The sequence below is a fragment of the Hypanus sabinus genome, chromosome 2 (assembly GCF_030144855.1).
Source record: "Hypanus sabinus isolate sHypSab1 chromosome 2, sHypSab1.hap1, whole genome shotgun sequence".
Classification (NCBI taxonomy): domain Eukaryota; kingdom Metazoa; phylum Chordata; class Chondrichthyes; order Myliobatiformes; family Dasyatidae; genus Hypanus; species Hypanus sabinus.
In genome coordinates, this window is record NC_082707.1 from 209,112,291 (window position 1) to 209,129,733 (window position 17,443).

Genomic DNA, 17,443 nt, shown 5'->3' on the forward strand with positions numbered 1-17,443 from the left:
CTTCCATTCACATCTGTAGATGAGGGACAAGCAATTAGAAAGTACTCATTTCAAATACTGCAGTACCAAATTATCCAGTGAGAAAGCACTTATTATCTTAATGCAGAAAGAAGTTTCCAGAGCTTTCCAGAATGATAGCCACTAGAGGCAGATTAAACTTGCGTAAGATACAAGCAGCTGATTAATTGTTAAACGGCAAAGAAAATTACAATTGAACAGTTTAATCTAAGAATTAAATAGTCGGATCCCATGTCTCTGTCAAATGTGGAGCTGAAGTTTGCCTGCTAGAATTGATGCACCTATTCTTGAGCAACCGTGCTAATAAGATAGTTATGATATTTTCAGGAATACCTCTGCTTCTCATTGTCCCACTTATTTAACAAAGGGAAGATGTCTTCAAGTACAGGTGACATTCAAAGCAGTTGTAATATTTTAAGTGAAAAATTGCTTAAGTATCTTAAATGGTGAATTATTTCAAAGAAATTTGAGCAACTTGCACACAAAATGCTGGAGAAACTCAGCAGGTCAGATAGTGTCTATTGAAATGAATAAACAGTCAATGTTTTGGGCTGAGACCTTCATTAGGATATCTGTAGAATCTCTTGTGCTTAAAGAAATTTGAGTATGCTTCCTGAAAATTTCAATATCAAACATTAGATTTCTAATTTTTTTTAATATGTGCAGCTTCATGAGATTAACACAAACTTGTTTGGAATAGCTCTTTATAGAAGGATTCATCTAGACTGTAAAATCATAAGCAGATACTTTTCAGTGGGGAAGCATTCTAGATTGGAACACGGCAGAGAAATAATTATTTTTTTCAATTAATTGATGTAGGGTCTCGGCCCAAAACATTGAGTGTTTATTCATTTCAGATGCTGTCTGAGCTGCTGAGTTCATCCAGCGTTTTGTGTGTGTTGCTCTGGGTTTCCAGCATCTACAGAATTTCTTGTGTTTAAGAATTAATTCTGATAGTTTGTCATTGCATTCTCTTGACAAATTTTTGGCTCAAGAGTTGAAATATAATATATAGCTCAAAGTTCAATGTGAATTTATTATCAAATTACATATATATCACCATATTCCATCCAGAGATTCATTTTCTTGCCAAGATGGTGCTGGCGTTTTGTGGATAGCTGACAAATATAACATTCTTATTTATTATCCCATTTCCTATCTTATTTAAAAAAAATTAAGTCCATCTTTGGCACATTTGGAACTTAAGCACATTGAATGTGTGTGGTCAGTGTAAATACCATTCTTTTTTATGCTGTTTGTGCACAAATTGTTTGATATTTGTGCTTCATAATCCATAGAAACAGACCATTATCTAAATAATTGTCCAAAGTAAACTTATTGTCTGATTATGCATCCAGTTGTAGCATAAGCAAGCAGAAATCCAGGACTGAGATTCTGAACAAGGTAATTGGGATGAAGGAAATGGTAATATTAATTGATTTTTTGTTAATGCATGCTTTAGATGAGATGGAAAGGGTACAACTTAAACAATAGTTGATATAGTTTAAATCTTCAAAACAAAATAAATTCAATTTTCATTTTTTTTTACCCTTTGCTAAATAAATTAACAATTTATTTATTTAAGGCTAGTGAGCAAGATATCCTGAAATACATGAACAAGTGGGGAGAACATCAGCTCATTAAACAGATGGCAGAGAGAGGTGAGGAATTCCTAGTTAAATTTTACATTACTTTTTAAATTGTGGTCTCTGATTCAATACAGGTTATAACAGACTTCCTGAAGTAATCGAATTGAAAATGAATGTTGCTGCTTTATTTCATACTGTAGGGTAATGGTTGACAGACGACACATTTTGTAATGGAAACTGTTCTACATAATTCACAAGCACCACCATTGAGTTGTTGTGTTCACTTTTAAGAGGTGGTGTCTGACATAATGCTTTTAGTTTGTTTGTAATGTAAATAAAGAGCTACAGCGTTTGTTAAGCACATAAAACAAATCTTGCATGTTTTATTCACAACATCCTACAATACCTTTTGATGTAAATTTTCATCTCTACCAACATGCAGCCATTGTTTTGAAATGGTACTTATACAAAAATTTTCCTGACATGAATCTCACATCCTTGATGCACTTATACAGGCCTGACAAATCCTGTAAGAATTTTTTCTGGAGTTTATTTTTAATCAGTGCAGATGTAATTTGTATAATTTGGATTGAAGCTACCACATTGAACTTATTGAGCACACAACTAGCAGTAGTGCAGAGTATGAGCATTTGGAAGATGATTTTCTAAATCAGTTTGCTCACAGACCAGTGACGGACCAGCAGGCTGTTTTACTTGTAGTAAGGCTGTGATGTTAGTGCGGAAAGGTGAGTGTGGTACAAGGTCAACTGTAAACTTACTGAATGACAGTTGTTAGATTCTAATGCTTTTGATTCAAACTTCTTTCGGAAATCAAGAGGCACAAAACTTGTTGCTTCACAATTGTTTATTAAGTGTTAATAGAACAAAGAGGATTGGAAACAGGAAGAAGTTGAGGTCCAGTGGCTAAGAATAAAGAACAGAAAAAAGAATAACGATGGTGAGCCTAGCAACACACAATGCTGGAGGAACTCAGTAGGCCAGGCAGTATCTGGAAAAGAGTACAGTCAGCGTTTCAGGCCAAGATAACACACAAAATGCTGGAGGAACTTCAGCAGACCAGGCAACATCTATGGAAAAGAGTACAGTCAGCATTTCAGGCTGAGACCCTTTGGCAGGACTGGAGAGAAAAAGATGAGTAGGGTTAAAAGGTTGGGGGAGGGGAGAGAGAAACAGGGTGATAGGTGAAACCGGGAGGGGGAGGGGTGAAGTAAAGAGCTGGGAAGTTGACTGGTGAAGGCAATACAGAATTGGAGAAGGGCTGGCTGATGAGAGAGGACAGAAGACCATGGAAGAAAGAAATGAGGGGGAGGAACACCAGAGGGAGGCAATGGACATGCAAAGGGATAAGATGAGAGACAGAAAGGGGGATGGGAAATGGAGGTGGCCATTACTAGAAGATCGAGAAATTGATGTATCTTGGCCCATCAGCATGACAGTTGCCTTGTTTTTCTGTTAAGTCACTCCACCAATGAGGACTCTACAAACAGGTAGTTAACACTGCCCAACACATCATTGGCACCAGCCTACTCACCATCAAAGGCATGTATACAGAAAGGTACCAGTAAAAGTGCAATAACATCAGGAAGCACCCCACCCATCCTGCTCATTAACTGTTAGTCCCACTGCCAACAGGGAGGGAGCTATGTAGCATACACACCAGGACCACCAGATGCAAAAGTAGTTCCTTTCCCTGAGCAGTAAGGCTGATCAGCACCTCCACCCATTAACCCACCCCTCCATCATTACTGTATCATTTCGTGTCAGTCCACTTCCGTACAGACACTCCTCTCCCAAGCATCACTTTATGGACATACAATCAATCTATGTATGTAAGCTATCTTATGTAGTTATATTTATTGTGTTTTTTGTTATTGTGTTCTATATCTTGTCTTTTTGTGTTGCATCAGATCTGGGGTAACAATTATTTTGTTCTTTACACTTGTGTACTGGAAATGACATTAAACAATCTTGAATCTTAAAAACCAATCTCTCTGAAAGGGCTATGTGCCTCTTGTCTTAAAGCTTTCTTGAGTGACTCGATACCCCTGGAATGTATCTGGAGACATGATATAAAAGAAACAGTTGTGTAAATGTAAGGTTTTCTCACTGTGCTCATCCGAGAGCATAATGTTGCATGATTTTCTATTTGTGTTTTGTTTCAGAGCCGAACCTGCTGAGTGGAACTGCACACAGTGTCAACAAAAGAGGTGTGAAACGACGTGATCTGGACATCGAAGAACTAAAAGAGATTTTGTCTCCAGTTCTGCCTCATATCCGCATAGATCACATCCTTCCCACTAACAGTGAGGTTCTTAATGATGCTGTAGGTTGATTTCATTTTGTCTTAATTTTGCTCATGTTTAACACCATAAGAACATATGATATTGGAGCAGAATGGGGGTGGGGAGGGTGGTTACTGATATGCTGAAAAGCAATCAGTGCTCTTTGTCACTCAACACCAGACTCACAACCACCGGTATACCTGGCAGATCACCAACAATGAGATCATTAATGTGTGTTGGTACAGTATAGAACAACTCCATTAGTCCTGCACACTGAAGACTGCACAGATTTTCCATGCATATGATGTGGATGTTATGAACCAGAGGACATAGAATTAGGCCATTCAACCCATCAAGTCTGCTCCGCCATTCCATCGTGGCCAATTTATTACGTCTCTCAATCCCATTATCTTTCCTTCTCCCCATAAACTTTGATACCCAGACTAATCAAAAACCTATCAGCTTCTGCTTTAAATATGCCCGATGACTTGATCTCCACAACCATCTGTGACAATGAATTCACAGATTCACTACCCTCTGGTTAAAGGAATTCATCTCTGATTTAAATTGATGACCCTCTGTCCTGAGGTTGTGTTTCTGGTCCTAGACCAGTGTTTCCCAACCTTTCTTTTAGCCCAACACTCCCCCCCCCCCCCAAAAAAAAACACTTTCGTATTTGCCAACTCACTCCTAAAGAACCTTCATATTTGCCAACAACCCTCTTTGGCACAATATACTTTGTGGTGCTGCCATAATGTAAAAAGATAGCTACCGTATGCTAACATGAGAAAAATTATTCTGCTTTAAATTTTTACTTGTCTTTAAACCTAACTTGCACAGTACCTGTGCACTATACAGCAACTTCAATATCAAAGTTTTATTTGAGCTTGATGGTTTTTAGCTAGAGTTGAAATATCTGGTTCAAGTTGTAACAGTGAAAGCCTTGCATCTCCACATGTAAAAGTGTTCGAGGGGTTTCTGTGAGTATGTGGTTCACTGCAGTAAAACTTCTTTCAACAAGGTAGGAGGATGGAAATGCAACGATGAGCAGTTTGGCTCCTCTCCAAAGACCAGGAAGCTTCGTATGACATTGCAGCCAAATACCACAAAAGCTAATATTCTTGAAAAGCATTTTTTGCTTCATTATCATTCTGAATTTCAATAATTTCTTTTTGCAAGCTCCAACATGCAAAGAAATGGGTTAATTGCCCAATCCAGAATTTCTATGTTGTTTCAAATCCTTGAATTGATTCTGAAAATCCTTCTTCAGTGACTATAAGCAGTACTCTTGCAAATTATTGTTTGTGAAAGCATGTGTCATACTTTCTATGCAGGGAAACTGTGAGAACATTCTTCTCCTAATGTTTTGCTTGTATACAGTACCAGTAAAAAGTATTCACCACCTTCCCCCCGCTCCAGAAGTTTTCATGTTATATTGTTTTACAATGTTGAATCACAATGGATTTAACTTGACTTTTTTTGATACTGATCAGCAGAAGAAAACTTTTGTGTCAGTGATAACAGATCTCTACAAAGTGATCTAATTGCAACACAAAATAATTGATTGCACAAGTATTCACCCCCTTTAATATGACACACCCAATCATCACTGGCACAGCCAATGGTTTTATAAGTTACATAATTCATTAAATGGAGATCACCATGCAGTCAAGGTGTTTTACTTGATTGTAGTAAAAACACACCTGTATCTGGAAGGTCCAACTGCTGGTGAGTCAGTATTTTTTTCTTTCGCAGTTTGGTTAAGGCACAACTGCAAGCGTGCGGACATCAGCAAGTTAGACCAACGAGAAGAGTTTAAAAGGAGGCAGCGTTATACAGCAGGCATCAGAGGTACAGGAGACGGAGTATAGAGGGGCAGAGTAGGAGGGCTTTGGCTCAACAAAGGGTCGAAGAGAGGTAAGTTACCTGTGAAGAACAGAAACAGGAAGTCGGTCTGTGACGTGGGTGTTCTGTGCTCAGTGTCAGATGTGGGAAGTCCGGGAGACATCTAGCCTCCCGGTCGGCCACATTTGCCCCAGGTGAGAAAAAGTGTGGAGGTGATAAGAGAGGAGCTGTAAGCAAGTAATCACTCCTGAGGTAGGAGACAGATAAGTGGGTAACAGTTAGGAGAGGGAAGGGCAAGAGTCAGATACTAGAGAGTATCCCTGTGGCTGTCCACTTTAAGATTAAGTACTGTTTGAGTACTGTCGTGGGGGGGGGGGGGTGTGGGGAGGGAATGGCCTACAGGGGGGAAGCAACAGTGGCCGCACCTCTGGTACAGAATCTTGTCCTGTGGCTCAGAAAGGTAGGGAAAGGAAGAAGGCAGCAGTAATAGGTGCCTCTATAGTTACGGGGTCAGACAGGCAATTCTGTGGACACAGGAAAGAAATGCAGATGGTAGTTTGCCTCCCAGGTGTCAGGGTCTGGGATGTTTCCTCATCACCTCCACAATATGCTGAAGTGGGAAGGTGAACAGCCAGAGGTCGTGGTACAGATTGGTACCAACATCGTAGGTAGGAAAAGGGAGGAGGTCCTGAAGACAGGCTACAGGGAGTTACAGTAGTTAGAAAGAAAGTTGATTACTACTTGTGCTACGGAACAGTGAGTATAGGAATAGTGAGCTGAAGGAAAAATGTGTGGCTGAGGGATTGGAACAGGGGGCAGGGATTCAGATTTCTGGATCATTGGGACCTCTTTTGGGGCAGACGTGACCTGTACAAAAGGGATGGTTTGCACTTGAATCTGAGGGGGACCAATATCCTGGCGGTGAGGTTTGCTAAGGCTACTGAGGAGAGTTTAAGTTAGAATCGCTGGGGGGTGGGAATCGAACTGAAGAGATGGAGGAAGGGGTGGTTAGCTCACAAATAGGTGAAGCTTATAAACAGTGCGAGAGGGAGGATAGGCAGGTGATAGGGAAGGGATGCACTCAGACCGATGCTTTGAGATGTGTCTATTTTAATGAAAAAAGCATCATGAGCAAAGTGGATGAGCTTTGAGCACGGATCAGTACTTCGAGCTATGATGTCGTGGCTATTACAGAGACTTGGATGGCTCAGGGGCAGGACGGGGGCAAAAGAGGTGGGGTGTGGCACTGTTGATCAGAGATAGTGTTACGGCTGCAGAAAAACAGGAAGTTATGGAGGGATTGTATACTGAGTCTCTGTGTGTGGAAGTTAGGAACAGGAAGGGGTCAATAACTGTATTGGGTGTTTTTTATAGACCACCCAATAGTAACAGGGACATCGAGGAGCAGATAGGGAAACAGATTCTGGAAAGGAGTAATAATAACAGGGTTGTTGAAATGGGAGATTTTAATTTCCCAAATATTGATTGGCATCTCCCTAGAGCAAGGGGCTTACCGTAAATTCCGGTGTATAAACCGAGAATTTGCCCCTAAATTTTGGTCCTGAAATTAGGGGGTTGGCTTATACAAAGAGTGCCAACTTTGGAAAAACGAATACGCGGAAGACAGGTCGTATTTATTGGCTGTTATTGAGTCAAATGCGTTCCAGTGTCGACGCATGAATTCTTTGAATGATTTGTTTAAACCATGTTTAAATGTTTGTTCAGTCCTGACGAAGGGTCTCGACCCGAAACGTTGACTGCTTCTTTCAATGGATGCTGCCCGACCTGCTGAGTTCATCCAGCTTTTTTGTACATCTTATTTAAACTCACGTCTGGTGGCTGGAGTATAGACGTCAAACTACTAAGGATGACTGCAATGTCTGTATTTTCAGCTTTCAATACTGCTCATCTCACCAGACAAGTGTGCTCTGAACATGTCCCAGACAAGTAGCGACTTTTCCTTCCTGAAACCTTCAGGACATCGACGCCACACCTCTTTAACCCACTTCAAGAAACCGGCTTTGTCCATCCAGTAGCGTTCTTGAACATGAACATTTTCGGGAATTTTCTAAGCAATCTTTGTTTTTTGTCTCAATACAAGATCACGTCTATTCATAAATCAGGTGCACCAACTTCGCGTAGCTTTGAAATTTTCGCTGATCTCACGATGTTTTTCCTCCTATTTCAACGCTTGAACTCGAATCATTTCTCTGGTAACAATGTATCCTGACGATCGCTGGTGATTCACCCACTCTAAAACTTTTTCTTCCAGTTCTGGCCACTGGCATGTTTTCCTGCAGTTTGCACATTTCGTCTTTGGCATTTCCCTCAGCATGTCCTCTGCCTTCCTCCACTCACTTGTTTCTCGTTTACACTAAACTTCTTTGCAGCTGCAGAATTATTCGTTCCTTTAGCAAAATCAACAACCTTCAGCTTGAAGCCAACATCATATCGCATTCGTTTTAATCTTTTGTGCATGGTGGTCGCAAACTCAATACTGAGTACACGTACTGATCCCACCACCCCATGTTATGTTTTAACGAGATTATGATGGGTGCTAAATGGTTTCACGGGGGTTACATTTCAGAGGATTCTTTTCCATTGGAAACCTAATCCAAAATTTCCCTCCCTGATTTATTTATTAAGAATTGGCATATAATGCTCTACAATGTGTAGACCTGTTTTCTTAGCAGGTACTGGTTCACAAAATTTCCAGGTTCCAGATCTGGCAAAGCTGAGTACCGGCATGTGAGATCTTGTGATCTTTTCTGGTTAAGTCAAAAACCTCTACAAAAGAGGTTGGCTTATACAAAGATAACATGAAAAAGTCACTTTTTTTAGCCTTGAAAATGGGGGATCGGCTTATACTCTGGGTTGGTTTGTACACCGGAATTTATGGTAGATGAGGTGGAGTTTGTTAGATATGTTCAGGAAGGTGTCCTGACACTATGCAGATAAGTCCACAAGAAAAGAGGCTGTACTTGATCTGGTATTGGGAAATGAACCTGGTCAAGTGTCAGGTCTCAGTGGGAGACCATTTTGGAGATAGTGATCACAATGCCATCTCCTTTACTATAGCATTGGAAGAAGTTAGGAAAGCACTTAATTGGAGTAAGGGGATCTATGAAGCTATCAGGCTGGAACTTGGAAGCATAAATTAGGAATAGATGTTCTTAAGGAAATGTACAGCAGAAATATGGCAAATATTCAGGGGTTATTTGCATGGTGTTCTGCATAGGTATATTCCAATGAGACGGAAAGCATGGTAGGGTACAGAACCGTGGTGTACAAAGGCTGTTGAAAATCTAGTCAAGAAGAAAAGAAAAGCTTACGAAAGGTTCAAAAAACTAGATAATGATAGAGACCTAGAAGATTATAAGGCTTGCAGGAAGGAACTTAAGAATGAAATTCGGAGAGCCAGAAAAGGCCATGAGAAGGCCTTGGCGGGCAGGATTAAAGAAAACCCCAAGGATTTCTACAAGTATGTGAAGAGCATGAGGATAAGATGTGAGAGAATAGGAGCAATCACGTGTGACAATGGAAAAATGTACATGGAACCAGAGGAGATGCTTAATGAATACTTTGTTTCATTATTCACTATGGAAAGTGATCTTGGTGATTGTAAGGATGACTTACAGCTGATTGAAAAGCTTGAGCATACAGACATTTAGAAAGAGAATGTGCTGGAGCTTTTGGAAAGTATCAAGTTAGATAAGTCTCCCCGGACTGGATGAGGTGTACCCCAGGCTACTGTGGGAGGTGAGGGAGAAGGTAGCTGAGCCTCTGGCAATGATCTGAAGTATTGGATGGTTGCAGATGTTGTTCCTTTATTCGTAGAGATAGACTAGGGAATTATCGACCAGTGAGTCTTACTTCAGTGGTTGTAAGTTGATGGAGAAGATCCTGAGAGGCAGGAATTATGAACATTTGGAGAGGTATAATTTGATTAGGAATTGTGAGCATGGCTTTGTCAAAGGCAGTTTGTGCCTTTTGAGCATGTGACTAAACACATTGATGGAAACTATAGAAAAGGTGCAGAGAAGATTTACAAGGATGTTGTCTGGATTGGGGAGAATGCTTTATGAGAATAGGTTGAGTGAACTCAGTGGAGCAACGGAGGGTGAGAGGTGATCTGATAGAGGTGTAAAAGATGATAAGAGGCTTTGTTCTTGTGGATAGTCAGAGGCTTTTTCCCAGGGCTGAAATGGCTAACATGGATAGGACACAGTTTTAAGGTTCTTGGAAGCAGGAACAAAGGAGATATCAGGGGTAAGTTATTTTTACTCAGAGAGTGGTGTGTGCATGGAATGGGCTTCCGGCAACGGTGGTGGAGGCGGATACGATAAGGTTTTTTAAGAGACTCCTGGATAGGTATATGGAGCTTAGAAAAATGAGGGCTATGGTTAAGCCTCGGTAATTGCTAAAGTAAGTACGTGTTTGGCGTAGCATTGTGGGCCGAAGGGCCTGTATTGTGCTGTAGGTTTTCTAAGTTTCTAACCTGGCAAAAACTATACCATGAAGGCAAAAGAACACTCAAAGTAACTGCAAAAAGGTTATTGAAAAGCACATGTAACCCCCTGGGTCGCCTCAGGCTCGCTCAGCTCGTTCTTGTCTAGGGGGAGCAGCCTTCGGCCCCGCCAAACTGGGTAATCAGCTGGTGTGGATGCTGTGTGATGTCCCCGCCTCGCCCAAAAACAGACAGTACACCATATGCGATTAAATGAGTACAATTTATAAAGGTTACTATAACTAAGTGATTAATAACGATACAGTATATATGAAGAGAAAATTAAAGGCGCCAAACTTATCAAAGTCCAAACCACTTCGTGCACAGCCGTTGGAGCTCAATTACTGAAGTCTTCTGGCCACCATTCGCTCCCCTCCGAACTCCTCGTCTTGCAGCTCAGGACCCTCCGAGTGGTCAACAAAACACATCTAGCTTCATCCCCCCCCCCCCCCCCCCACCCCGTCCTCGGAGAATCTCCCGGCCTCGGACCCCCCTTTGGGGTCCGATCCTCGCCCAGCTTAGAGCATTGCGTCCTCTCTCTCGACCCCCTCGTGCCGATCTGCCCAAAAGCCCGTCAACAAAAGCTTACAGACTCAGAAGAAAGAACATTAATCCCCATTTGGTTTACAAAGGAATACCATTCTCGTTATCAGTAAATTAGCATTCCTGCTAGTTAACAAAAGGAAACCCTTTCCCAACAGTAACAAAGAAAAAAAAGAAACCCCCTTTACACACAAGTCAGGAGATGGATACAAGAAATGGTAAAAATATAGCTCAACTGTAAATTTGCCTTGAGCAGGCTGTCTTCAAAAAGTGAGGGAGTTAGGAAGGAAGTCGAGAAGCAGGACCGCAAAGGTAGTAATCTTGGGGTTACTGCCTGTGCCACACGACAGTGAGAATAGGAATAGAATGAGGTGGAGGACAAATACGTGGTTGAGGGATTGAAGCGGGGTAGGGATTCAGATTTCTCGATCATTGGGACCTCTTTTGGGGCAGGTGTGACCTGTACAAAAAGGACAGATTGCACCTGAATCCCAGGGGGACCGGTATCCTGGCGGGGAGGTTTGCTAAGGCTTAAACTAGAATTGTTGGGGGTGGGGTGGGAACTGAACTGAAGAGACTGGGGAAGAGGAGCTTGGCTCACAAATAGAGAAAGCCTGTAGACAATGCGAGAGGGAGGATAGGCAGGTGATAGAAAAGGGACATGCTCAGACCGAAGGTTTGAGATGCGTCTATTTTAATGCATAGAGTGTTGTGAACAAAGTGGATGAGACCATAAGACAAAGGAGCAGAAATCAGCCATTCGGCCCTTTGAGTCTGCTCCACCATTTTATCATGAGCTAATCCATCCTCCCATTTAGTCCCACTTCCCCTGCCTTCTCACCATAACCTTTGATGCCCTGGCTACTCAGATACCTATCAATCTCTGCCTTAAATACACCCAATGACTTGGCCCCCACTGCTGCCTGTGGCAATAAATTCCACAGATTCAGCACCCTCTCGCTAAAAAAAATTTCTTCGCATCTCTGTTCTGAATGGGTGCCCTTCAATCCTTAAGTCATGCCCTCTCATAGTAAACTCCCCCACCATGGGAAACAACTTTGCCACATCCACTCTGTCCATGCCTTTCAACATTAGAAATGTTTCTATGAGGTCCCCCCTCATTCTTCTAAACTCCAAGGAGTACAGTCCAAAAGCAGTCAAATGTTCCTCATGTTAACCCTCTCATTCCTGGGATCATTCTAGTGAATCTTCTTTAAATCCTGTCCAACGTCAGCACATCCTTTCTTAAATAAGGAGCTCAAAACTGCACATAGTATTCCAAATGAGGTCTTACCAGAGCCTTATAGAGCCTCAGCATCACATCCCTGCTCCTATACTCTATTCCTCTAGAAATAAATGCCATCATTGCATTCGCCTTCTTCACCACTGACTCAACTTGGAGGTTAATCTTAAGGGTATCCTGCACAAGGACTCCCAGGTCCCATTGCATCTCAGAACTTTGAATTCTCTCCCCATTTAAATAATAGTCTACCTGTTTATTTCTTCTACCAAAGTGCATGACCGTACACTTTCCAACATTGTATTTCATTTGTCACTTCTTTGCCCATTCTCCCAATCTATTCAAGTCTCTCTGCAGACTCTGTTCCTTTATCATTAGCAAACTTAGCCACAAAGCCATCTATTCCATAATCCAAATCATTGACATACAACGTAAAAAGAAGCTGCCCCAACATGGACCCCTGTGGAACACCACTGGTAACCAGCAGCCAACCAGAATGGGATCTCTTTATTCCCACTCTGTTTCTTGCCAATCAACCAACACTCTATCCATGTATGTTAGTTTACTGTAATTCCATGGGCTCTTATCTTGTTTAGCAGCCTCATGTGTGGCATCTTGTCAAAGGCCTTCTGAAAATCTAAATACATAACATCCACTGCATCTCCCTTGTCTAGCTTGTAATTTCCTCAAAAAATTGCACTGGATTTGTCAGGCAGGATTTTCCTTTAAGGAAACCATGCTGAGTCCTGCCTATCTTGTCATATGCCTCCAGATACTCCATAACCTCATCCTTGACAATCGACTCCCAACAACTTCCCAACCACCGATGTCAAGCTAACAGGTCTATAATTTCCTTTTTGCTTCCTTGCCCCCTTAAATAGCGAAGTGACATTTGCAATCTTCCAGTCCTCTGGAACCATGCCAGAATCTATTGACTTTTGAAAGATCATTGCTCGTGCCTTCGCAATCTCCACAGCTACTTCTTCCTTTTTGGAATATATCTGTCTTGAACCTTCTTCATTTCTCGCATAGACTCCAGCCACTGCTGCTCTGCCATCCTTCCCACTAGTGTCCCTTTTCAGTCAACTTTGGCCAGTTCCTCTCTCGTGCCACTGTAATTTCCTTTACTCCACTGAAATACCGACACATCAGATTTCAGCTTCTATTTCTCAAATTTCACAGTGAACTCAATCATGTTATGATCGCTGCCTCCTAAGGGTTCCTTCACCTCAATCTCTCTAATCACCTCTGGTTCATTACACAATACCCAATCCAGTACAGCTGATCCCCTAGTGGGCTCAACAACAAGCTGTTCTAAAAAGCCACCTCATAGACATTCTACAAATTCTCTCTCTTGAGATCCAGTGCCAACCTGATTTTCCCAATCCACTTGCATGTTAAAATCCCCCACAATTATCATAACACTGCCCTTCTGGCAAGCCTTTTCTATTTCCTGTTTTAATTTGTAGTCCACATCACTGCAGCTGTTTGGAGGCCTGTAGATAACTGCCATCAGGGTTCTTTTACCCCTGCGATTTCTTAGCTCAACCCATAAAGATTCTGCACCTTCCGATCCAATGTCACCTCTTTCTAATGATTTAATATAATTTCTTACCAATAAAGTCATGCCACCCCCTCTGCCTACCTGCCTATCCTTTTGATATACCATGTATCCTTGGACATTCAGCTCCCAGAGACATGCATCCTTTAGCCACGTCTCAGTGATGGCCACAATATCATACCTGCCAATCTGTAGCTGTACAGCAAGATCATCCACCTTATTCCTTATGCTGCGTGCATTTAAGTATAACACCTTAAGTCCAGTATTTGGTACATTTTGCATTGATTGCACTGCAACTCATCCCAGTGGCTGCAAATTTGCCCCATCACCTGCCTGTCCTCTCTGACATCTACACTATCTTAGATTTATTTCTGTTTTTCCCCTCCTCCACTGTATCATTCCATCTCTATCTGGCTGACAGAATCTCCTGTCTGTTCCCCTGACTGTGGAATCCCCTATGACTACTGCATTCTTCTTCTCCCTCCTTCCCTCCTGCAAAACAGCGCCAGGCTCAGTGCCAGAGACCTGGTCACTGTGGCCGTCCCCTGTCAGGTCATTCCCCTCAACAGCATCCAAAACGATATACTTGTTGCTGAGGGGGGCAGCCACAGGGGTGCTCTCCACTATCCAGGCATTTCCCTTCCCTCTCCTGACAGTCACCCAGCTTTCTGACCCCTGTAGCCTAGGGATGACTACCTCTCTGTAGCTCCTGTCTATCACTTCTTCACTTTCCCTAATAAGCAGTAGATCTTTGAGCTGCAGCTCCAGATCCCTAACACGGTCTCTGAGGGGCTGCATCTCGGTGCACCTGGTGCAGATGTGGCCAACAGGAAATCTGAAATGATAGGAGAAGACAGCAGGAGGAAGAATGAAGCTAAGAGCTGGGAAGTTGATTGGCAAATATGGACCCTTTTCTAGCCTTGTATCCCTTTTGCCACTTTGTGTTTTATGTTTGTAATTAATTTAGCTTACTTTGCAGACAGCTGTTTTCACTTTAACATGAAAAAGTCTTTTTCTGCTGATCAGTGTCAAAAAATCCAAATTAAATCCACAGTGATTCAATAAAATATGAAAACTTCCCGAGGGGTTGAATAATTTTATAGACACTATATTTCCAGTTTTGTGTTAAAAGTGGACACTGCAGTTTATGGCTGGGTTATATTGAAATTTTCACCCTACAGTTTAATATTTAGAATGTTCATTTTTTCATATAGATCAGCTAGGTATGCCACATCTCCACATAGAAATTCAATCTTGTTTCCCAAGCTTTTGTCGACTTTGAGCAAATACTCAATTCAACCACGGTGCCAAAAGGATCAAAGAAACTTTTTGAGCGGTGGCCTTTTGACAGCCAATGCACTTCAGTGCAAACTCTTCATCATTATCTTGGTATAACTGGCGAAATATTCTGCTATTCAATGGATGACCTTTAATTTTGTTGACTGCAGATGCTACAAGAGTCATGTTTGGAAAAAAAGTCACTGGCTGAAGTTTTTGGCTGCGAGATGATGTTGCAAGCAGATTTGTTATTTCCTTTTTCATAAATGCCACTAAACCAGCATGGTGACCTATCATATATGTTGCTCCATCTGTTGCACAAGAAATTGTGTTCCTAATCAGAGTACTTTGATCCTCAATATACATTTTGAGCTTGTCATAGGTTGACTCTCCATTGATACTTGTTTTAAATTTCTTACAAAACAGGACCTCCATAAATTTTTCCCATTTTGATCAACTGTATATATGCCATTAGCAACGCCTCATTGTCTTGCACAATTGATTCATCCAGTTTTTTGTACCTTTGTGCATAGTTAATACTCAATGTCTTCACTCATTTTGTCAATGTGACGAGTTACAGAGTTTGATTTTAAAATACTGGTATCCATTTTGAGAATAGTGCTGATCACTTCTGATACAGCAAGCATTATTAATCTTTCACCAATTGTGTGAGATTTTCCACACTTGCTATTATTTTCGAAATGTTATAAGAAGCAATGAAACCAGTATTGAGGTCATTTTTAGCTTTCTTGGCAAATGACTCAAATGTGCAACACTTTCCAAATGCTTCTTTCTTCTTCTGGAACTGAGTAATACCATAAGTAGCTTTTTCAGGGTGTCTTTTACAGAAGTATTCCTGCAATCTTGCTGGTTTATGGTTTCAGTAGACAATACAGTATAACATATAAGACAATCTGATCTGACAGGAACAGAATAAAACCATACTTAAGGGAAACATGTTCCTGATGTTGGGGTAATCCAGAACCAGAGGCCACAATTTAAGAATAAGGGGTAGGCCATTTAGAATGGAGTTCAGGAAATACTTTTTCACCCAGAGAGTTGTGGATCTATAGAATGCCCTGTCTCAGAAGACAATGGAGGCCAGTTCTCTGGATGCTTTCAAGAAAGAGTTAGATAGAGCTCTTAAAGATAGCGGAGTCAAGGGATACGGGGAGAAGGCAGGAAACGGGGTACTGATTGTGGATGATCAGCCATGATCACATTGAATGGTGGTGCTAGCTCAAAGGGCCAAATGGCCTACTCCTGCACCTATTGTTTGTGTATAGATGCACTTCCTGTAGTTTCTGTTTCTTACCAGGACTAGAATTCAAAGCTTCACCATCTTCAGGCTCATAGAGATCGTGCCATATGTATTTGTCCATCATTAACGGGGCAAAATTAAAATAAATGACCACAAACTGGGATTGTCTATCGGATGTTGACACAGATGAGACGATGGTAGTGGTATGCAAAGGAACGGCTAAGCGAAGATGAGATGATCATAACAGCAAAAATTACGTTGACAAGGATTCAGATTATAATCTGAATGTTAGTCTGGATAGTGCTGTTGTTCAGCAAGCTACCTTTATACTATTCCAGTTAATACATTTGACCAATCACATAAGGTCTCATAATCCCCAAAGATGATTCTTGACCGCACGTATGAAGCCGAGTTCACTGAACACCTCATTGGTAATACTCGGAGTCGGCAGGTTCATCATTTGGTTCCAGTCAGTGCTGTATCATTGTGCAACTTGTTTTTTGTAGATCTGTAGAGAAAGTTAAGAGGACGCTCTTGACTTACTAACTGTTAAATTGCATGAACTTGTTCTGTGTCGTGAGTCAAGGGGAACTTTTGGGCACCCTGCTTACTAATTTATCCATCAGCAATAATGTCTGTGCGTTGGTAAATTCAGATGCGTTGTGATGACAGGTACCCGCTGCCTGCAGAGATATGGCTCTTCCTGTGTTCCAGTGCCTCGTTCTTTTCATTGGAAGTGTCTGCTCTAACAGTCGGTCAGGTTTCATATCTCAAGTTAGTGCCACTAACTGCCCCCCCAAGAATCCTGAATACCCCCAACAATTTTTATTTCCCCTAATGCCCCCTTAAGACACTTACCGCCCCCATTGGGAAACATTTCCTAGACTCACCCACTATAGGAAACATCCTCTTCATATCTACTCTATCTAAAGCTTTCAATATTCGATAGGTTGCAATGAGATTCTCCACCCCTCCCCCATTCTTCTAAACTCCAGTGAGTACAGGCCCAGAGCCATCAAGTGCTCCCCACACTTTAACCCTTTCATTCCCAAGATCATTCATCATTCACCAGTAGAACACAGTGATCTAGGAATAATGGTGCATAGTTCCCTGAAGGTGGAATCTCATGTGGATAGGGTGGTGAAGAAAGCTTTTGGTATGCTGGCCTTTATAAATCAGAGCATTGAGTATAGGAGTTGGGATATAATGTTAAAATTGTACATGGCATTGGTACGGCCGAATTTAGAGTATTGTGTACAGTTCCGGTCACTGAATTATAGGAAAGATATCAACAAAAT

At 41.6% G+C, this 17,443-nt stretch overlaps 1 protein-coding gene across 3 annotated transcripts in view; it reads left to right on the forward strand.

Moving 5' to 3' along the window:
• The window catches only part of btbd7 (BTB (POZ) domain containing 7), a 97,898-nt gene that overhangs the window by 60,672 nt on the left and 19,783 nt on the right, over nucleotides 1–17,443 (forward strand). For all 3 annotated transcript variants that reach the window (XM_059962744.1, XM_059962752.1, XM_059962755.1), the window contains exons 5-6: nucleotides 1,604–1,679; nucleotides 3,791–3,951. In XM_059962744.1, coding sequence (XP_059818727.1) covers nucleotides 1,604–1,679; nucleotides 3,791–3,951 — 237 coding nt within the window. The remainder of the gene's footprint in view (nucleotides 1–1,603; nucleotides 1,680–3,790; nucleotides 3,952–17,443) is intronic.